This window comes from Aspergillus stella-maris (genome assembly GCF_047715825.1).
Source record: "Aspergillus stella-maris strain CBS 113639 unplaced genomic scaffold BDV14scaffold_8, whole genome shotgun sequence".
Taxonomy (NCBI): domain Eukaryota; kingdom Fungi; phylum Ascomycota; class Eurotiomycetes; order Eurotiales; family Aspergillaceae; genus Aspergillus; species Aspergillus stella-maris.
In genome coordinates this window covers 179,880-199,973 of record NW_027396802.1, presented here as the reverse complement: position 1 = coordinate 199,973, position 20,094 = coordinate 179,880, and the positions used below count along the sequence as shown (strand labels likewise).

Sequence of the window (20,094 nt, the reverse complement as noted above, 5' to 3'; positions counted from 1 at the left end):
GCCAGGGCAGAGTTGCTCGTAGGACGGACGAGTGCGTAATGATCAGCATATTTCTGCTAAATCTAGAAGCCGAGGGAAGCTTCAGATGCTCTTACCCATGTGTTAAGCAGGAACCGGGCGCTGACGATGATAGAAAATAGGAATCTTCGCTGGGTGTAACGTAGCTAGTAGCTCAATAAGCAGCAGCTCCACACTGCAAAGCTTCCATGTTTTCGGGCCGCGGAGAGGCTTTGCGGGGTGCTCCACCACGACAACTTAGCTGTTGACTGTTCACAGAGCCAGGATTACGTGGAGCTCTTCATATAAGCATAGCTACAATTGTACATGCTTTTCTAATTGACAGAGACTCTCTTCTTTGCAGAATAAATATTGTGACTGATGGACTGAGCCAAGGGTTCCGTGCTAAAGTTGCTGACCTCAGAAACCAACTCAAGGCCTGCCACTACGGGTCCATCTCTATGCGTTCGATGAGTCAAAATTCTATATCCAGCCCTGCTCTGCATTCCCTCCTGCCCACTTGCGATCTCCCTGACCTTCAACTGTCAAAGATTGGCCTTGCCGCCTGATTGGTTCGCAGAATATAGTTGAGTGTCACATGACATGCTATATGCCTGAGGCATAATTTCGCCTTATCTCAAAAATTCCATGCCAGTCCAGAAGCTTTCTCTGCACCCAGGTCTACACTAATTGCAGCTCGCCCGCCATGTCTTTTACGTGTCCCAACTCAGCGAGAGTCTCGCTACCAAGTATCTTGAGAACCATTTTTTCACCGGAACTTGCACCTCAGATTCGCATTCCTTCTACGCGCTCATTCAATCGGCCGCCACTCCGCATGAATACCGCAAGAAACCATAGCACTATCACCACAGTGCCTGTTGGTTCTATTCCTACAGCATCCGCCCATAAACCTCAACCATCAGTGCCTATTGAATACGAACCATCCACTGCCCCCGAAAACTCGAAACCCGAGAAGCAGGACTTGATCGATCAGCTCTCCGCAGAAGACACAAGCACCAAAAGCCCACGCTCCAACACCCGCCGAGCGAAACCAGAGCCAAAGAAGAAGAGCGAGAAACCATCAAGTGATCGCGACGCAAACTCTAAAAAGGCAACATCCAAGAAGCAATCCAACGAGCCACCGAAACCGAGACAACGCGAAGAATGGGAAGTGCAAAAGCAGGCTTTGAAAAAGAAGTTCCCAGCTGGCTGGGCGCCGCCGAAGAAGCTATCGCCCGATGCTATGGAAGGAATTCGTCACTTACACTCTGCTGACCCCGACAAATTTAATACCGCTGTGCTTGCGCAGGAGTTCAGGGTGTCGCCTGAGGCTGTTCGGAGGATTCTGAGGAGCAAGTGGCGCCCATCGGCGACGGAGGCGGAGAAGCGACGAGAGCGCTGGGAGAAGAGACATGAGCGCATCTGGAGTCATATGGCCGAGTTGGGCTTGCGACCGAAGCGTGACAATGGTTTTGACCCGGCTGCGGTACTAAAGTCCAAGAGTAATGCGACTGAGAATTTGCCTTAGCTGTTTCGTTTGAGCGTGGGCATTACGTGTATATTAGGCATAAAGCATCTGTATATTAGCGATAGACTTAAACATCTATAATACTTAGCAGGGATTCATGAGGGTTTCTGAACTTTGTACCGAAAGCGCCATGTGATAGGAGCAGCGGTGATATTTGCGAAAGCAGTAAAGAGCTCTAGGTCTCCTAATGCACAGCGCAGAAACCTTGTCTTTATAGTGCGACCGCATTGATTATTGGATAGCAAGAACTAGCGACCTCTTGATCTTGAGACCTTTGTTCGTAGTAAGAATGAGAAACCCAAGTTGAAGCTATTGGACGACTAACTTGATCAAACGTCGAACGTCACGGTCACCTCCGCAATTCTGACAACGGGGACAACGCGAACTTCAAGGAGACCCAGTCCACCTTCACGCCCACCTTCTGTCTCTCTCCTGACCAACTATTCAACAATGGATCATGCTTTGACTATGCCTTAGCTGGCATCGCTTACTTTCTATACCTATCCCTATTTCACCATTTACCCCCTGTCCTTCAAGGTGGCGGCCGGTACCCACCGTTCGCCCAAGCTCCCTCATTCCAGCTTACCCCCCCGTCGATGCGGTGATCCGGCGATTCCCCGTCATTCGCCATGTCCTCAGACATCCAGGTCTTTGTTAAATGGAAAGATCAATCTATATTTGCCGGAGAAGATGTGGAATGCACGATAACCTTCAAGAACGTCGCGGAGAAGAACGAAACCCCCAACCATGCGCAAACGCCCCATCTCAGGAAGCAGTCCCGGTCTGCACTCACTCCTCGCTCGGACTCTTTCTCCCTACGACTCCCTTCGAACCCATTCAGAAATCCGAATCGCCGCTCCTACCCCATCACACCCAGGAAAAGCCCGTCTCATCGCATTTCCTCCTCCGTGAGCTCGCCGTTGATCGGTTCTCATAGCTTCCCGCCTCCTTCTACGCCTCGGTCGGGGCCATCGCCTGGTCATAAACATAAGAGGTCGATATCTATCCTTTCTATTGATAGTGAGGGAGGATCAAGTGTAGCGGGCGACAAAACACCAAAGACACCTCAATTGAACCATTCGAGACCGACGAGGGGTCATGGACGCTCTGCGAGTCTTCAAGTCGTACCGAGAAGGTATGAAGGGTACGAGGATGCAAAGAGTAAGTGTCGCGCTGAAAGAGCTGAGCGTGCGACAACCAGACTGACAATACCTGCTTCACTAGGTCTGCGAAGCCCAATGCGCGGATTTCCATCGTCCGAATCTCCTATCCCAGGCGGATTGAGAGTAGACACAGATGTGCACAAACCTGGCAGCACCGTCCTCAGTCCCATCAAACCTTCACCACCCTTGCGCGCGCCAGGACGGAGACCTCAATTACCCCCGATAGATTTCAAGTTTCCCCCAGGTCCCGAGAGCGAAACTGAGACTCCTGCCACAGCATCGACAGACAAACCACCTGGTCCAATAATGGGTGCAAGGCAGGGCTCTACTTCATCTTTGGCGGCGCCGGGCCAGATGCCACAATCCAAATTTGTCTCAGCTTCCAGTGTGAGCGGCAGTCACAGGAGCAGCGGCGAGTTCTACTCCATGAGCAACAATTCCACTGAGACCATGCAGTCAGAATACACGAATTATTCGGGCCCTGTACCGCGCGCAGGTTATCCACGTCATAGCCGACATATGTCTAGTGTGGTGGCAGCAACACCAATTTCAAACGCACAGGCGCTGCTTATGGGCTATGCTCAAATAAGCGCATCATTCACTGTGGACGGCTCGTTGATAAACCAATCCGCCTTTGAGGAGGTGAAGCGCCAGGGAGTCGTCGGCGGTGCAGGAGGCGGCGCCGGTATACCAAATGGCAGGCCTTCCTCATCTAGTGGGAAAAGCAAGAAAGGCGGCGGCTTCTGGGGTGCATTGAACTGGAACACTATAGAGGAGTCAATTAGTGGGCTGCTCTCCAACAATGAACTTGATGGGCTCAGAGATATGCGAGGTGTTTCCTCGTCAAAGTCCATTCCCCTGTTGTCGACTCCCCAATCGCTTCTCTTTGTCGACCTTCGCCTGGCACCGGGGGAGGAACAGTCTTTTTCCTTTGCCTTTACTTTACCTAGCGGTCTTCCCGCAAGTCACAAGGGAAAGGCTATTAAGATCTCATATAACCTTGTCATCGGGACACAGCGACCCAGCAACAGTAACGAGCCACAGAAGGTCAACCGCATCAGCATTCCGTTTCGTGTATTTAGCGGTGTAAATGGTAAGAAACAGCGCTTCTTGATGTCTTGTTGCAGCGACTAACATTGAACAGGCCGAGGAACCATCCTTGGGCATGACCTGATGCGACCTTATGTTATTCTTCGTGATGAGGCTAGGGTACAGAAAGTTGGCCCCGTCTCAGAATTCACTCCAAAGGCCGAGAGCATAAGTCGGCCGACGTGGACATCAGCTCCTGAGTTCCTGTCATATGTGGATGAGATCCTGGAACAGCGGTCTCGCAATAGCTCTTTGAAGCCACCAGGTACGCTCGCTGAGCGGCGACCGAGCCTTGACCCAACTGCGGGGCCCCTGTCATGCAAAGATGCCATTGACTTTGCGATTCTTCGAAGTAACCAAGCGATCAACTCCTCCCAGAGCCCGAACCGATTTGAGATTGCTCGAGGAGGACGTCGGATCGCCGTGGTGGTACTTAATAGGCCGGCGCATAGGCTCGGCGAAACACTTTTGGCGACTGTGAACTTGACTGATGCGGTGCTTCCATGCTATGCACTTAGAGCCACCTTGGAGAGCTCCGAGAAAGTAGGAGCGCATTTGGCAGTACGTTCTGGAGCTAGCATTCGGCGAGCGACGCGTCGAGTTCATGCATCCTTCTTTGAGATTACACTATACTCTACTCGTGTTGTCTTCAGCCCAGCGATTCCGATATCTGCTACCCCTACGATACTCACAAGCGGCGTGAACGTGGAATGGGAGTTGCGGTTCGAGTTCGTGACTACAAGCGTCCCTGGTGAGATGGGACCCGGCCCGTCGGGGGCTCGTCTCCTGGAGACAGTCTCTCAGGATGATAGAGGCTCTACAATGTCGGCACTAGAACATCTAGGCTGCGAATCCTTTGAGGTCGCGATTCCAATCACGATATATGGAGAGACAGTGCGGGAGCGCTTGCCGGAGGAAAACGAGGGTCACTCTATATAATCCTAAATACATGGCTCCATGAATCATGACCTCAAAGAATTGGTGTAACCAAGTATAATGTAATTAAAGCTGTAATCAGTCCACCTGCACTGATATCTCTTGGTTTCAACACTTTTGTGTTATCTACTTGAGATCGCCGGGGCAACGAGCGGGCGGAGCTCGACTTATCCATGGCTCCGATCGTGGGGAAGATCCGTGCATGAGGCAATATACCAGGAATTTCTAAGTCGCGATCGACCTCGTTCCTGGTGCTCTAAACTTTCTCTTGTCAAGCTCCTTCCCGTTTCTGAGACCCTGCGTGCAAGCCTTGTAGCGCGTGCTTCACTCCGTCGACTGCCTCTAGTTTGTTGCCGTCGGGCACCCCTCAGCTACCTAGACTACACCGCGTCATACCTACCATCCCTTGAACACTGTGAGTCCGCTGAACAACTACCTGAAAGTCTGCACATCTAACCACGTTGCTTCCATTAGAATGCGCCAGACCCGAAGCCACCTTTCAACCCACCTACTGTCTACGCAAACCGCGCACTGAATTCCAAGGCCACGAGCCAGCGCAACACCGAGGAATTCCACCCCCTTCGCTCGCCGAAGCCACTCTTTATCAGCCTGTCGCAGTCGCAAGAAGACAATGGCTTCATTCATCACCACAATGTCCGTCCCCTCAATCTCCATAACGTCTGCGGACGACCCTGCCCCTCCCCCTTCCCAAACACCAACACAATCACAATCATCATCACCACCCCGCAAGTCCCAAGCCGTTGCACCCTCTACCTCTTACAAAACAGTACATGTATCACACGATCCACTCTCCGCACCACCTTCATATTTATCACCCGCTGTTCGCGCGCTTAAATTTGGCGTTTGTGGACTAACGCCTCCTAGCAATGCTCGGACGAGAGCGCCCTTCAAGCCGCGCTCTGCGGCTAAGGGGACGACGAGTTACCAGTTGCGACAGTTTGCGGAGGCGACGCTGGGAAGTGGGAGTTTGAGAAAGGCTGTTAAGTTGCCTGAGGGGGAGGATATCAACGAGTGGTTGGCTGTCAATGGTGCGTTGTAATTTTCGGTGCTCTTATTGGCATTGTGTTATGCTAACATATCTGACGGTTTGCAGTGGTCGACTTCTACAATCAGATCAACCTCCTCTACGGGGCCATTACCGAGTTCTGCTCGCCACAGACATGTCCGGAGATGAAAGCTACGGATGAGTATGTGGTTCCCTGAAGTGGTTGCGAAATTGACCATTCTGACCATATATAGGTTCGAGTATCTTTGGCAGGACTCGGAGAACTACAAGCGCCCCACGAAGATGTCCGCGCCCGAGTACATCGAGCATCTCATGAGCTGGGTGCAGGGCAACATTGACAACGAGCAGATGTTCCCAAGCCGATTAGGTACGTCGAAAACTTCGTCACTACACAGAACCATGATACTGATTGGGATGACCAGGTGTTCCCTTCCCGAAAGCATTCTCAAGTCTAGCCCGCCAGATCTTCAAGCGCATGTACCGTGTGTACGCTCACATCTACTGTCACCACTACCCTGTTATTGTCCACCTTGGGCTTGAGCCCCACCTCAACACCAGCTTCAAGCACTATGTCCTCTTCATCGACGAACACCGGTTGGCAAGCGGAAAGGATTTCTGGGGGCCATTGGGAGATCTCGTGGATAGCATGCTCCGAAGCGATTAAGGAATTGCTCTCAATCGGCCTTGGCTCGTCGTAATGTGCAGGACGAAAACACAGGGATTGGCGTTAGGTGTTGCGCATGATAATTTTATTCCGGTTACCTAGCTAAATGAGCTGTTCGACATCGAAAAGTGAAAGCATTGAAAGTCGTTGAGTAGAGAGCTACGTAAAGTATACGCCGGTCAAGCGTAGTGTTATGGACCCGAAATTCTCGGCGTGTGCGGAAACTCACGTGACCGGGGCCGGGAGAAGTTGGACCTCGTCCGGATAGCATCGTCCCCTCTTGTGTGTCGACCTCCTTCAGTGTTTCGCGTCCAATCCCACGCTCCCTCTCTCTTCCAACTCTACACCGTCGGAGCTTCGTCTCTCGCGTCCATATTCGCTATGTTCTCCGCTCGTCTCGCCCGCGTTGGCCTCCGTGCCTCCGCCCAGCAGTTCTCCGCTCCTCGCACTGCTGCTCTCAACGGCCTGCGCACCTATGCCACCCCGGCCGCCCAGGAGGTCAAGCCTCCTGTCTCTCTCTTCGGCGTTGACGGCACCTACGCTACTGCTCTGGTATGCATTCCCCCAACCCGCGTTGCAGCAAGCTTGAACCCGCTCCGTTGAGCCGAAAACCCTTCATTCAACGTACATCAAACCCGACCGGCAAGCCAAGAAACCAACATCTACAAACGTCACCATCCACAACTTCAAACTACCAATTTCTTCAATTCATATGCAAGTATGTGTCTAACTCAATTGAACAATAGTACACCGCCTCTGCCAAGTCCCAATCCCTCGACGCTACCTCCAAGGCCCTGAACAACCTCGGCGCCGCCCTCAAGGCCGACCCCAAGCTCGAAGGCATCATCTCCACCCCTACCCTGTCCAACGCCGACAAGCAGGCTATCGTCACTGAGCTCCAGAAGGTCGCTGGTGCCGACAAGGGCGACCTCCTCAAGAACTTCCTCGGTACCCTTGCCGAGAACAACCGTCTCGGTCTCCTCTCTGAGGTCGTTGAGAAGTTCACTACTCTGATGAGCGCTCACCGTGGTGAGATTGAGCTTGTTATCACCTCTGCTCAGGTATGTTAGCTTGAACTAAGCTTTGTTGTGTAAAAGTGGTGGTGGTATTAATGGGCATATTCCAGGAACTCGACAACAAGACCCTCAACCGTCTCGAGAAGGCCGTCTCCAAGTCTGAGTTCAGCCAGGGCAAGAAGCTCAAGGTTGTCTCCCAGGTACGTGAACTCTATTCCACCAATCTCAACTCAATCCGATTCACAACGACCCAACTAACACTCCCCCAAAGGTCAACCCCGACATCGTCGGCGGCCTCGTTGTCGAAATCGGCGACCGCACTATCGACCTGAGCGTCTCCTCCAAGATCGCTAAGCTCAACAAGGCCCTCACCGATGCTTTGTAAATTAACTACTAACACCCGACTGTATCCCGTTACGCATCGTGTCTCTTTTGTTCCTATATCCTACCTATCTACCCATGTATCCTAGCATCTTGGTGCACTGTGCGCTGGCGAGTGTCTGATTTAATGAGACGCGAGTTTAGTGTGAATAGAGATTGAGTTTTGTTGATTTGTTTGCTTGTTTATATTTGTAGTTGAGAGGTTGAAGTAGGTATTAAGAGGAGATTGAGGTAGACTGGACGCGTCGATAAATTTAAGGTGTAGACTTTGAGCTTTAAAGGACGTGGTAAGGGAGCATGGTGCAATGAAGACACTAGAATCACAGTATCCAAGCAAATCATGTCATTAGCGGTTTTCCGTTGGAAGCATCAATTCGCCAACTCGTGTATATGTCTGTCTGTCTGTATGGCTGCAAATCTAGGTAAACTGGCAAATATGGCAAAACAATGACGAGAAAAGAACAAAGAGAACAAGAAAAGACCCCATCGTATCCATCCAATCCAGCCCAGGTTTACCATCTCTGTCTGTATCCATACCCTCCCTCCTCTCATATCTCCTCTAGCAGGAACAAAAGCTATCTAATGCTTCCCAGTAGCACCATTCCCATTTCCATTTCCATTAACCCCATCCGCCTGCGCCTCAAACTCATCCTCGTAGGTACCCATACTAGCACTACTTCTAACGCGCTGCAACTGACTCTCGACATAATGCGAGACGTGCTCATCGAAGCCACTGCGCCCATCACCCTCCTTCTCATCATCCTCAAGCGCAGACGCAGGCGTGCGTGAGCCCGCGGTTGGCGTCTGAGGCGCGGGCGTGCCGAATGCAGACTCGAAGTCGCTTCTGTTGCCGATTGAGCGGGATGTTGAGGAGCGGCGTACGTGAGGGCGGTACGTGCTGCCCCGGCGGGAGTGAGGGCCAGCAGAGCGGGTGAAGATGTCGTCGAAGTAGTGGCTTGCTGCGGCGAAGGGAGAGCGAGGAGTTTGGGGGAGGCGGCAGTTTACACTGTTGTTATGGGTTAGTTATGACATTGGGTGAGATAGGCGAGGGGTTGATGGGGAAGGCAAACCCTGTATCATGGATGACCTTAGCAATTAAGCCTGTCCAGCCGCATTGGTGCGATGCACCGAGACCACGACCGGTGTCGCCGTCGAAGAACTCGTGGAACCACATGTAGTCCTTCCAGTGCTCGTCAAAGTCAAGGAGGTCGTCGCCGTCATAGACAGCACGGCGGCCCTCGTCGTTACGAGCAAAGAGATGCTGGAGTCTGTGCTGGATCTCTTCGGCAACCTGGCCTAGGTGCATGTAGTCGCCTGAACCAGTGGGACACTCAACCTTGAAGGAGTCCCCGTAGAACATGTAAAAGCGGAGCAAAGACTCAATGAGCAGGAAGTTGACGCATAGCCAGACGGGCCCACGCCAGTTGCTGTTGCCGCCGAAGAGGCCGCTGTCCGAGTCACCGGGGACATAGCTGACTTGAAAAGTCTGGCCGTTGACATCCATGGAGTAGGGGTTTTCTTCGTGGTGCTTTGACATGGAGCGGATACCATGCTCTGAGAGGAACTCGGTCTCGTCGAGCATGCGCTTGAGAATCTTCTCGAGTCGGTCTCGACTGACTAGGGCCAGAAGAAGTCGCTCGCCCTTTCCTCGACGCTTCATACTGGCGATGTTCCGTTCAGCGACATCCTGGCGGTTCTCGACGAACCACTCTAGGCGGCGTTTGAAGGATGGGAACTTGTTGATCAACTCAGGCTCAAGCGTTGACACCGCGTACAATGGGATCAAGCCGACCAGTGAGCGCACTGGAAGCTGTTGAGTCCAGGGTTCGCCGTACGAAATGGCGTCGTAGTAGAACCTAAATGTGTTAGACATAGTGGATATACGTAACAAATTGGACATACCCGTCTTCATCATTCCAAAGAGAAGCCTCCTCTCCTCCAGACCTAAAGGTCATGGCATCACTGATCAGAATGAAGTGCTCAAAGAACTTAGATGCAACTGCTTTAATTTAGCGAGTGATCAATGGTTTGTCCGGGGAGAAAACATACTGTCTTCGTAAATCCGCCGATGCTTGGCGAGCTCAAGGGCAATGTTCAACATGCTCAAACAATAGAAAGCCATCCAACCGGTGCTATCAGCCTGTTCCAAGACACCACCCGTAGGAAGAGGCTCGGAGCGGTTGAAGAGACCAATATTATCGAGTCCAAGGAATCCACCCTCAAAAACGTTTTTGCCTTCGCCATCTTTACGGTTAACCCACCACGTGAAGTTCAGAAGCAGTTTCTGGAAGACCCTCTCAAGAAAATCTAGGTCCTGTCGGCCGTACATCTTGCGCTCGATCTTGAAGACCCGGAAAGTGGCCCAAGCGTGAACCGGGGGGTTGACATCTCCAAAGTTCCATTCGTAGGCTGCTAATTGACCGTTCGGATGCATATACCACTCTCGAGTGAGGACGTCCAGTTGCCGCTTTGCAAAATCAGGGTCAATCATGGCTAACGGAATACAGTGGAATGCAGTGTCCCAAGCAGCGAAGAAAGGATATTCCCATGAGTCCGGCATTGAGAGGATATCGTCCATGTATAGATGCTTCCACTGCTGATTTCGAACATGCTTGCGTGCTTCAGGAGGAGCAACTTGGCCGGGGTCACCATTTGCCCACTGATCCCAGACAAAGTGGTAATACTGCTTTGTCCACATCATTCCGGCAAATGCCTGGCGCTGGATGTTTCGCAAATCATCGCTCATCGGGAGAGGGCTGATGTGGTAGTAAAAGTCATCGGCTTCTGACTTTCGTTGCTCGACCTCGTCATCAAGCACTTCCTCGTCCACGAAAGGCTCCTGTCTCTTCGAGAGTCGGAATCGAACAACGGCACATTCGCCTGGCGGAACTCCTTCACCTTCGTTGAAGGCGTACCAGGCGGCGAATTTGGTGCCCTTTTGGGCTGGGTTGACTGCGCCTTTCTCTCCTTCAACAATATGGCGATGGAACGCGTCTTTTACGTAAGGTGACTCATTTTCCGTCCCCCATAGAAGTTCGTTGTTCGTTTCGTTCTCGGTGAATAGCAGCTTGGGTACGACGTCTTCTTGTCCATCGCCGACCGCCGGAGAGGGAGCGAAACGAACATATCTTTGACCGATCTTCTTGTGGTTCGTCTTGACAGCGAGCGGAGCAGTCTGCTGAATAGAAGGCTTCTCTCTTCCTTCGTAGCCCCAGCCCCAAGTGTTACGAAACCAAACATGAGGCACAATATGCAGAGGGGCGGGCTCTGGTCCTCTGTTGTAGGCAATCACCCGGAACATGAGTTCATCTTCGTCGTCATCTTCCTTGGCCGTCTCGATGAAGATATCCCAGTAGCGGTTCTCGTCAAACACGCCCGTATCGAGGATCTGGTATTCGCGGTCCTGTTTCCCTCGGCGAGCATTCTCGTCAACTAGATCCTGGTAGGGGAATTCCTTCTGGGGATACTTGTAGAGGAATTTCATGTACGAATGCTGTAATTCAAAGCCATTAGAAGAAATCTAAACCTAATTCCGCACCGAAAAAAGGACTAACCGTAGGGGTATTGTCGACATGGAAGTGAGCTTCTTTGACGCTCTCGCCATGGTTTCCCTGTGGATTCGATAGGCCGAATAGTCGCTCTTTGAGGAACCCACTATAGATGAGAGGTCAGAGCACGGTCGCGGCCGGAATGGCTCGAAGCAGGGCCAAGGCCGAAAAGACGTACTCTTTTCCATTCCAGAACGCGAAAGCGATATTCTGGAGGTTATGGGTGTCGCAGACACCAGCAATTCCATCCTCGCCCCAGCGGTATGTTCTCGAACGTGCGTGATCGTGGGTAAAATCTGTGGTGGATCAGCTGCGTAGTTCGCCCCGCGGGGTTGGGGAATGAGGGAATGAGGGAGGCACGGATGCTTACAGCTCCAAGCATCACCATTATCGCTAGCAGTGATAGGTCAGTCAGCCAATACATGCCAACGCGTAATTGCAGGCATAGAGGCAAAAAGGAAACTAAGATGAAATGGAGGGAGGGGCAGAAAGAACACCGAACGGTTCGGGAAGACTCACGAATAATCCTCTCGGACTGCGGGGAGATAGAAAACCAGTTATCAGCGCAGGCACTTCTCACAGTATCTTTGACGAGCGATAGTAACAGGATGGGAATAAGAGCTCAAAAGCACTTACCAGTAGCCCATTGCCTCTCCGCAACGTAGGGGCCCCAGCGTTTCCAGTACCTCTCGCGATCGCGATCCTCCTTCAATCGCTGTTCCTCGCGAGAGGTGTAGCTCTGCTTGTCGATGAGAACCATGGTGACAATGGTTCAGAACCTGGATAAGAGCGAGAGAGAGCCAGGAAGGGCGAGAGAGAGTTTATGAGGTGGCGGCGGCGGAGAGAGGGGAGGGGTGCAGCATAAGAGAAGCTGCAAGCGCACTCCTACACCAGTTGTAGCACAGCAGTCTTATCATGCATTTACGCAGTCACGTACAAGGCCTGGACCGCCAACCAAGGCTATTTCTGGTCTATTCCGGGCGATTATGCTCCGTTTCCAGGGTTTTGGAGGGTTTGGGGGTGGAGTAGTTCAAGATGTGCTCAGTCCTCTGACATCATTCAAGAATCTTTATCCTACCTGGTAGCTTGGAAGAACATGGCGCTAGGTAGGTAGCTTGTATATTTTTAAATGAATGGATTAGCCAGTAAGCGAGTTTCGCTCAAAAAATCCCAATCATTGTCACCTCGAATCAAAAGACAGATACTGCTGCTAACCGTTACATGTTCTAGAACCCTGGCCCATTCGTCCAACGCATCCACCCAGCGAACTATATCTAACGCCCCTTATCCGCCACTCAATAAAAATTCAAAGGGTATATTGGAAAATGTATGGATTTCTGACTGAACCGCAAAACATATACGAAGTGCAATTGTGGCCAGAACATGATCCTTCAAACGGCAATGGCAATGACAATAACAAGAATGCCACAGCAAAGCAAAACCTAGGCTCCTGGCCAGCGCAATCATGACGGGGGTTCATATGCTGATTGAGCCGAATACGCCAAATAATGCTACAGGCGCCAGGTATGCATCGCCGTGAGATATAGATCAAAGACAACCTTTAATCGCCCAACGCCTGGGTGGAAACGAGCTGAAAACACGCGCGCAGGAAACAAATCAACAGAACCGATTTCTCCGGACGTGCCTGCCAGATGACCAGAGATCAAGGCGAGGAGCAGTCATAGTCGAGCCCATCCGAGCTCTCCCATTAAGCCAATTATCGTACTATCTGCCAACCCTGGCGCCCGATAGCTGATCAGGACTTACGTCCCTGCTGCCGGCTGTCGGGCTGAGGTCGTTGTTCATCGCCGCTCGAGTACTGGCCCGAGGTGTCAGTTGGAGATGTCGTCGCGGATGCGGATTCTGTCATGGCAAGGACCTGTCAGAAACCCGGTCGCTCCACTTCACAACGTCGGGTGTTGCTTACCTGTGGACTGATATCCGTTCTGCGCTTCCGAAGTTCGGGTGCTACCACCCACGATCACCGACCGCCGCGCTTTCAATCGTTCCTCAGCCTCACGGATGCGGTTCTGGAGTTCTTCTAATTCTCGGTTCTGGATCATCATCTGGTATTTCCTGGGTTGAACATGTTAGCCTGATGTGCCTCATACTTGCACACGGAGAATATTCCGATCACGGGCGCGCAGAACGTCCAGCTTTCAACTTACTTCTGATCGATAGTTTGCGAAAGGTGATCAACGTCACTATCAAGTGAGAATGCGGTGTCTAGCGCAGAGGAAAAGGCCTGTGCCATGGTGCTATAGTTATTCCATTAGCGCTCATCCAGTGTGTATAGAGAGAGGGGAACTCACGACTGCGGCCGAACCTTGGGCTTCCACTCTTGGTCGTCGGACATTTTGAGTATGTCGATTAGATATATAAGAAAAGGATAAATCGAAAAGCTTTGGACGAAAAAGGGGTCCTTGTCTCAAAGTATCGCAAGAAGCAGCTCGAGGCTGTGGTTCGACAGAGCCGCGGCAAATGGGGGTATCACAATAACGGGGAGTTGAATATAGTAAGAGGAAGATCAAAGATCGCAAACAGGCTAATATCACCGATGCGAAAGAGGATTAGGACAGCAGTAAGGGAGAAGATCAGGACCAGCTGAAAGTCAGGAAACACTCAAGGAGGCCCAGGAGAGGGGGAAGGGTAGTTGATGAGGGTGAGATCGATGGTGGTGGGAAAGTGGAAGGAAGACAGCCTTGTCGCGCTCCTCTTCTTGACGGAGCCAGGAGGGGACCACTTTTTAGTTGGATTGACAGGGGCCCTGCACGATCGGAGGAATGACAAGATGAAGGCCCGAAAAGGGGGAATGGTTAACTTTTAGACCCGGCGCTGGGCTGCAAGACGAGTGGTGTTTATCTAAACCACTTGAGTCATTTAGTGTCCTTGAGCAGAGGAGCATACGAAGCAAGAAGCAAAAGAAAGGAGAGCAGCGTTGCAAGGGGCTTTGAAGGACAAGGAGAGAGAAAGGGGACGGGAGATTGACCTGAGCTATAGCGAGAAACGGGCCCGAGTCGACAGCTGTTGATGGCCACTGACATTTGTTGCGCGTTAAATAGTTTCCTCAATCTCCCCCACTGCGACTGGACCACTGGATACTCATCAAAGAACTCCTCCATGCTTACAGAATTATACTACAGAGTGTGTTGATGCAGACATTGATTAAGAAATGTTATTTGTACAACATTAAGCAATTACAATTTAGACGCTACCCCTGTACTTGTTGCACGGACATGGCTACACTGTTGAAACCAGGTCTAATCTTATAGATCGCAAGATTCAAAGCAACAAAAGGGGGCCCGGGCTGCTGCCGGGCAATTTCTCTGCGACCCCTGACACCGTGGGGTCATGTAACAGTACCGTATCATAATCCTTCACCCTTGGATGACGATTGATAAACAGCATATATAATTATAAGACTAGTGCTCTACTTTTTCAAGGTCTATGCTCTTGAGATCTAATGCTATATACCTCACCAGCTCGGACCATATTATCCCAACTCCCCTAGACTCATGCACAACACCTAGCCAGCCCCGTAGTTCGTGATGATGCCGGGGCAACCCGTGGCGTTATTTTGCATAGGTTCAGCGGGTAAGCCGGTTACAGTACATACGGCTATTGGACGTCGTGGCCCCGTCCACCAAGAGCTCCTTGGCGCTGGCCCAATGTCGATCGCCTCACGTGACTGCATCACTCCCAGCAGCGCGCGGGAACGAGAAACGTCGTCGAAACGAGATTTTCCCCAGTCGCTGCTCCGGCTTCACGTCCTCTTCTCGTCCATTTTCGCGCCTTTCTCGCCCGATTTCCATCCCTGTCTCACGCTCTGTGTATCTCCTCTTATGTCCTAGAATTTAACGAATTTTTTTCCTATTTTTTTCCACCTTCCGAGCTTCCGCCTACCCGATTTTCCTTGTCATCCTTCGCTTTCCCAAGCTCTCCCTTTGTTCGCTGCGTCAATGGTCTATCGCGCCATCCGTATGCGATCATCGCTCTCTCCTGCCTAAACCATCAATCATACAATTGCTTCGCGAATTGCGTCAATCCATCATAACCATTTGGACTGACCTCTCTGGGCCTTTCCTTCCATAACCCTCTCTTCCACCGTGGCCCCCATCCCTCAGTCCTATTCCCCCAGTGGCCGGTCGCACGGGCAATGGGGGATGCCTCCTCTGTCGGTTTACACACCCCTTGAATCCCTTCTATTCTTCCAATCTCTCGCCGCCAACGACACACGGCCCATCAGTTTCGCCTCGATATCAGATCTTCTGCGCAACAACAAGTTCGTGCGCGAAAATGGCGCGTTTGACGCGCACAGGCTCTCTCCGGAGGCTCTGGAGGACCTGTATTCGAGCTTGATGCGCGATGGAGGCGAATCCGGCTTATCGCAGGAACCTAATGGCCATCACTCTGAATCTAGCCCCAGCAATTCCAAGAAGCGCAAGATCGCGACACCTCGCCCCGATGGGTTGTCTGATGAAGGGAAAAGAAAGGCTGGGTTCATGCCTTTTCTGGTGCCGCACCTCTACGCCAAATACAAGGAACTGGCTACGGCAGAGATTAGGCAAGAAGAGAAGCGATTCAGGGATATCAAGCGGGAAATCGAACGACTGGAAAGGGAAGAACGCGAAGCACCTCGAGAAAAACCCGCGCCCCCAGTGACAACACCGATTCAAACGAAGCCCGAGTCTGCGCCAGAGCCAATGGACCTGGATACGAACGAGGCGCCCGTTAAGCAGCCTCAACCTACTAAGGAACAACAACCGACTCCTGTGAAGCCTGCGGAGGTCAAGCCATCTCCTTTGGGATCTCAACTCAAGAGCCAGCCGGCGCCGCCGCCGACGCAAGCCGTTCCACAACCATCGCCTTTAGAATCTAAACCACCAGCGCAACCCGTTGCACAACAGCCAGGTGTCCAGAAGAACCTGCAGTCGCAATCACAACCCCAAACACAAGTGTTACCCCAACAGCCACCTTTACAACCTCAACCCACACCACAACAGAAACAACCTCAACCGCAAACAATACTCCCTCAACAAGGCCAGGCGGCGGCAGTTCCATCACAACCACCACGGCAGCCACAGTTACCCAATGGCAAGGGGCCGACACCATTGCAGCCACCAAACGATACCCCTCAAAAGGCAACCGTGCAGGACAAGACAACGAATACGCAGCCCCCGCAACCGCAGAAACAGCAGGCGACGCCGGTTGCCGTGGCGCCTGGTCCTGTTCGTGCTCCCGCTTCTACACCATCACAACCACCGCAAGCGCAGCAACTACCTAATGTACCAACTCCTTCTACCCCATCAAAGGCCGCACCAGCCAAGACTACTGGAAAGAAGAGTGCACCGATTGCACCTGTTCCTACTTCAACTCCACACGGCGCGCCTCAAGCCAGCTTCCAACAATGGTCCCTGAATCAGCCTCAACCCTCCCAACCTCCGCAGCCTCCTTCATCCTCGACACCCCAACTTGCACCTCATTCCAAACCTCTTCAGCCGCCGCCTACCCAGCAGACACCTAAAGTGGAAAGAAGGGCGCAACAGGCCTCTTTGCCTATGGCAACTCCGTCAACCCCTCAGCCGTTGTCTCGTGCCGTTTTCCAGACACCAGCACATCCGATTTCAGGGTTTGCAACACCCTCTGGACCTGCCCAAGGGTTCCCAACTACGGGCAAGCCAGGTTCAAGACCACGGCTGTCAATTAATACTCCCGGATCATCTACTCCATGGAAGCAGACTCCACATCTCACTCTGCCCAAATCCCCCCGCTCACCGGATCGGCCACGACCGGAAGATGTTAGTCCAATCAGTGAGAGAGCGTCGTCACCGTTTGGGTCACGAGAGGTGACACCTGAGGAACCTGAACCTCCCCGCCGGCGAGGCACAGGGCGAGGGAGAAAGAAGGCGACAGATACTGACCAGGTTTCCCATAAGAAGAAGGGCGAGAAGGCTATGGGATCGACTGGGAAGAATCGTGGCAGGAGCACGCATTCCTCGAGAAGTCGAGGACGATCTATTGTGTCACGTGACGAAGGATCGGAAACAGAGGCTGGTGAAGTCAAACGCGAGATACCTAGCACTCCGGCCGGCGTGAACACTGCCGAACTTGAACGTGGTCCAAGCCAAAAGGGTGCCCCCGGCTCTGAAAGCCGGCCAAGGGGTCGACCGAAACGCAAGCGTGCGCTTAGCGAGGCACCCGAACCAGACACCCATCCCCAGATGCACCCTGAACCCAGTCAGCTAAGCCGCGCGGACTCAGATCAATCAGCACCATTCGTGCTTTGCGCCCGCAACTTCCCAAGGACTGGTCAACCGATCATGAATGATGTCCTAATGCACAAACATGCATCTTGGTTCAGCAAGCCAATTACGGATCGCGAAGTGAACGGCTACAGAGACTTCATCTACCGGCCGCAAGACCTCAAGTCTATCAAGTCTAGCATAAGCCAGGGCAGCAAGTCAGTAGCCGCCGCAACAGAAGCTGCCAACACCCCCGTCGCAGATGGCGAGTCTCCAGTCCCCGCTTCAGGAACCCCGTCAAAGAACGCCACCCTCATGCTGCAAAAGACCGAAGATATCATCCCGCCCAAGGGAATCGTCAACTCGACGCAGCTGGAGAAAGAACTCATCCGCATGTTTGCCAACTCCGTAATGTTCAACCACGGTCCCCAGCGCGGCTTTGGACCCGCTTTCCCACTCGCTCCGGACGGCGCATTAGGGCCGAGACAGATATTGTCGGAGCCGGACGAGGGCGGCATAGTCAAGGATACCATCGAGATGTTCGAGGACGTCGAAAAGGCTGTCACGAAGTGGCGGGCCGCTGAACGGACCACCGATGACGTGCCGAGCAAGAGTGTCCTCTCTCTTCGACGGGAAAGCGCTAGCGATCCTAATATGGAATCTGATGATGTCAAGGGGTGATCTTGATTTGGTTTCAGATCAAGAATTGTAATGAGTTAAGATACGACCTGTAACATTAGCAAGGGACGGAATGGGAATGGGAAAGGAATTATGGAATCATGGAATATATCAAACATTTTCAAACCAGTGTACCGATTTCCATCTCGTAGCCATAAATCAATTTTGTATAACCTAGCCCGTCTATATGCGTGTCGTAGATAATCGTAAGAAAGTTCTATACCTAACCATATCAAGCAGAACCCAGCAGAACCCAACTCAAGCAGTCTGCACAGCCTGCTGCTGCTGCTGAGGCTTCGTCCTCCCAAGCCCATCCTTCGCATAAAAGTCCATAGGATAAACACCCCCATGGCTACTTTCCCAATCCTCCCTAATCCCCAACGCAATAAGCGCCTCATAGGGCGTAAGCAGCGGTCTCGGAAACGCATACCCCCAATCAATGCTCAGTCGCGGACAAGCAATCTGCACCCAGCACTCGACATCGCTCATTGCCGCCAATTTCCCAGGGAAGATTTCGGAGAGGAGGAGATTGACGAAGGGGATACCCTTTTCGTTCAGGTGGTTCTCGATCATGGCCATTGTGTGTGGGTTGCCTTGTCGGCCTAGAGAGCCGAGAATGATTCCCCATTTCTTTGCGGAGCGCGCGGATGAGATGGCGTCGCGGCGGAGGGTGTGCATTTCGGCGTGGTCGTAGGATTCGCGCGAGAGGGTGCGGGAGTATGGGTCGTAGCGGTAGGCGGGGATAGAGGGATTATGGATCATTGCGGACTCGAGGTGGAAGCGGCCGTCGCCGAGGTAGAGGAGGTAGTCAATTTGTTTATCAGAAAGGGTCGGAGAGGTGCATCCCAAGATTTCGCCCTTGGAGAGAGGTGTGATTTGCGGGATGATAACGTTGAACCCTGCGCGTTCGAGAACGGGTTTAAGGCCGTGCAGCGTTGCGTTGAATTGGATTGTCCCGACTGTGGCGATTGTTTTGCCCGGTTGGAAATTGCGCTCGAGCGTTGCGAGGAGGTGCGTGGTGTCGATGGAGATGTCGACGAAGATATAGAGTGTTTTGATCTTCGTTACGTCCACGGGAATCAGGCATGAGTGGGCGTAGTGGACTAGGAGGTCGCAGCCTAGTGCGCGCGCGGTGTAGTCGTCTATGCAGCAGGCGCCGTAGGTCACGTCGCCCATGATGAGGGTTTCTGTGCCTGGGCAGAATTGGGTGAGGATGTCGGAGATTGTGGTTGCGAAGAGGAGGAGGCCCTCTGGAAATTGGAGAGCTATGCGCTTTGCGCTGGAGGTGCGGATGCGGTGGATGGTTTTGGGGATCTCGAAGGAGTAGTTTTTGGGTAGGAGGTCGATTGCGGCGAGGATGTCGGGGTCTTCGAGGATTTCGGGAGGGACTTGGTTGAGGGTTCGAGGTGTTCTTCGGGGAGCGGCTACTATTGTTAGCTATGAGGCAAGACTGGGAGTCCTCGAATTGTTACCTTTTTGTACGCTGGTGGATTCAACATCTTGGACGGCGGGGGATGATTGTGCCTGAGCGTCTGCTGTGCGTCTTCCGACAAATCTCTTCTTAGGTTGGCGGAGCGAGGCGTTCGCCTGTGTTGTCTCTCTTGAGTCTCCCATACTGGATGATTTATGAACCTAAAGGTAGAGTGCAAAGTATAAGAAGAGTAGTTGAAGGAGAGATCATTATTGATGATCAACCATTTTTTCAAGAGGGGAGAGTGGGGTTTCCGGGTTTAGCCTCTTTCAGCCTTCCTGTGCCACTTCCACTGCTTCTCCGCATTCCGCCCGCTCTTAACCTGGGGTGAATGGCCTTACCCTTCTTCTTCTT

General features: G+C 52.3%; 9 protein-coding genes across 9 annotated transcripts; 6 read left to right on the top strand and 3 right to left on the bottom strand.

The window, feature by feature from the left end:
- Positions 1-675: 675 nt before the first annotated feature.
- Positions 676-1,840, top strand: rrg9 (mitochondrial ribosome assembly protein RRG9). The gene has a single exon (XM_073766389.1). It carries the CDS (start codon positions 704-706, stop codon positions 1,523-1,525), a length of 822 nt encoding a protein of 273 aa, XP_073631489.1. The 5' UTR covers positions 676-703; the 3' UTR covers positions 1,526-1,840.
- BDV14DRAFT_143517 (putative intracellular protein transport protein (Sat1)) lies at positions 1,841-4,801 on the top strand. The gene is made up of 3 exons (XM_073766390.1): positions 1,841-2,686; positions 2,750-3,781; positions 3,833-4,801. Exons 1-3 carry the CDS (start codon positions 2,155-2,157, stop codon positions 4,714-4,716), a joined length of 2,448 nt encoding a protein of 815 aa, XP_073631488.1. The 5' UTR covers positions 1,841-2,154; the 3' UTR covers positions 4,717-4,801.
- Positions 4,802-4,918: 117 nt separating this feature from the next.
- On the top strand, positions 4,919-6,606 carry BDV14DRAFT_167247 (Mob1/phocein family protein). Its single transcript, XM_073767639.1, has 6 exons — positions 4,919-5,128; positions 5,188-5,367; positions 5,599-5,762; positions 5,828-5,921; positions 5,974-6,107; positions 6,163-6,606. Exons 2-6 carry the CDS (start codon positions 5,345-5,347, stop codon positions 6,402-6,404), a joined length of 657 nt encoding a protein of 218 aa, XP_073631487.1. The 5' UTR covers positions 4,919-5,128; positions 5,188-5,344; the 3' UTR covers positions 6,405-6,606.
- A 91-nt stretch (positions 6,607-6,697) lies between these two features.
- On the top strand, positions 6,698-8,033 carry BDV14DRAFT_167243 (F1F0 ATP synthase subunit 5). Its single transcript, XM_073767638.1, has 4 exons — positions 6,698-6,956; positions 7,151-7,465; positions 7,531-7,620; positions 7,692-8,033. The coding sequence occupies exons 1-4, from the start codon at positions 6,786-6,788 to the stop codon at positions 7,803-7,805; spliced, it is 690 nt and encodes a 229-aa protein (XP_073631486.1). The 5' UTR covers positions 6,698-6,785; the 3' UTR covers positions 7,806-8,033.
- A 9-nt stretch (positions 8,034-8,042) lies between these two features.
- On the bottom strand, positions 8,043-12,417 carry BDV14DRAFT_167242 (uncharacterized protein). The gene is made up of 9 exons (XM_073767637.1): positions 11,986-12,417; positions 11,869-11,884; positions 11,720-11,742; positions 11,528-11,645; positions 11,356-11,455; positions 9,851-11,294; positions 9,704-9,800; positions 8,872-9,657; positions 8,043-8,807 (listed from the first exon to the last, which is right to left on the bottom strand). The coding sequence occupies exons 1-9, from the start codon at positions 12,107-12,109 to the stop codon at positions 8,381-8,383; spliced, it is 3,135 nt and encodes a 1,044-aa protein (XP_073631485.1). The 5' UTR covers positions 12,110-12,417; the 3' UTR covers positions 8,043-8,380.
- Positions 12,418-12,899: 482 nt separating this feature from the next.
- On the bottom strand, positions 12,900-13,855 carry BDV14DRAFT_143421 (uncharacterized protein). The gene is made up of 4 exons (XM_073766388.1): positions 13,662-13,855; positions 13,518-13,607; positions 13,277-13,425; positions 12,900-13,212 (listed from the first exon to the last, which is right to left on the bottom strand). The coding sequence occupies exons 1-4, from the start codon at positions 13,703-13,705 to the stop codon at positions 13,106-13,108; spliced, it is 390 nt and encodes a 129-aa protein (XP_073631484.1). The 5' UTR covers positions 13,706-13,855; the 3' UTR covers positions 12,900-13,105.
- Positions 13,856-14,821: 966 nt separating this feature from the next.
- On the top strand, positions 14,822-15,356 carry BDV14DRAFT_143357 (uncharacterized protein). The gene has a single exon (XM_073766386.1). It carries the CDS (start codon positions 14,898-14,900, stop codon positions 15,198-15,200), a length of 303 nt encoding a protein of 100 aa, XP_073631483.1. The 5' UTR covers positions 14,822-14,897; the 3' UTR covers positions 15,201-15,356.
- Positions 15,357-18,399, top strand: BDV14DRAFT_143356 (uncharacterized protein). The gene has a single exon (XM_073766385.1). It carries the CDS (start codon positions 15,513-15,515, stop codon positions 18,270-18,272), a length of 2,760 nt encoding a protein of 919 aa, XP_073631482.1. The 5' UTR covers positions 15,357-15,512; the 3' UTR covers positions 18,273-18,399.
- Positions 18,400-18,433: 34 nt separating this feature from the next.
- On the bottom strand, positions 18,434-20,015 carry dph1 (2-(3-amino-3-carboxypropyl)histidine synthase). Its single transcript, XM_073766387.1, has 2 exons — positions 19,742-20,015; positions 18,434-19,693 (listed from the first exon to the last, which is right to left on the bottom strand). The coding sequence occupies exons 1-2, from the start codon at positions 19,881-19,883 to the stop codon at positions 18,528-18,530; spliced, it is 1,308 nt and encodes a 435-aa protein (XP_073631481.1). The 5' UTR covers positions 19,884-20,015; the 3' UTR covers positions 18,434-18,527.
- Positions 20,016-20,094: the final 79 nt, after the last annotated feature.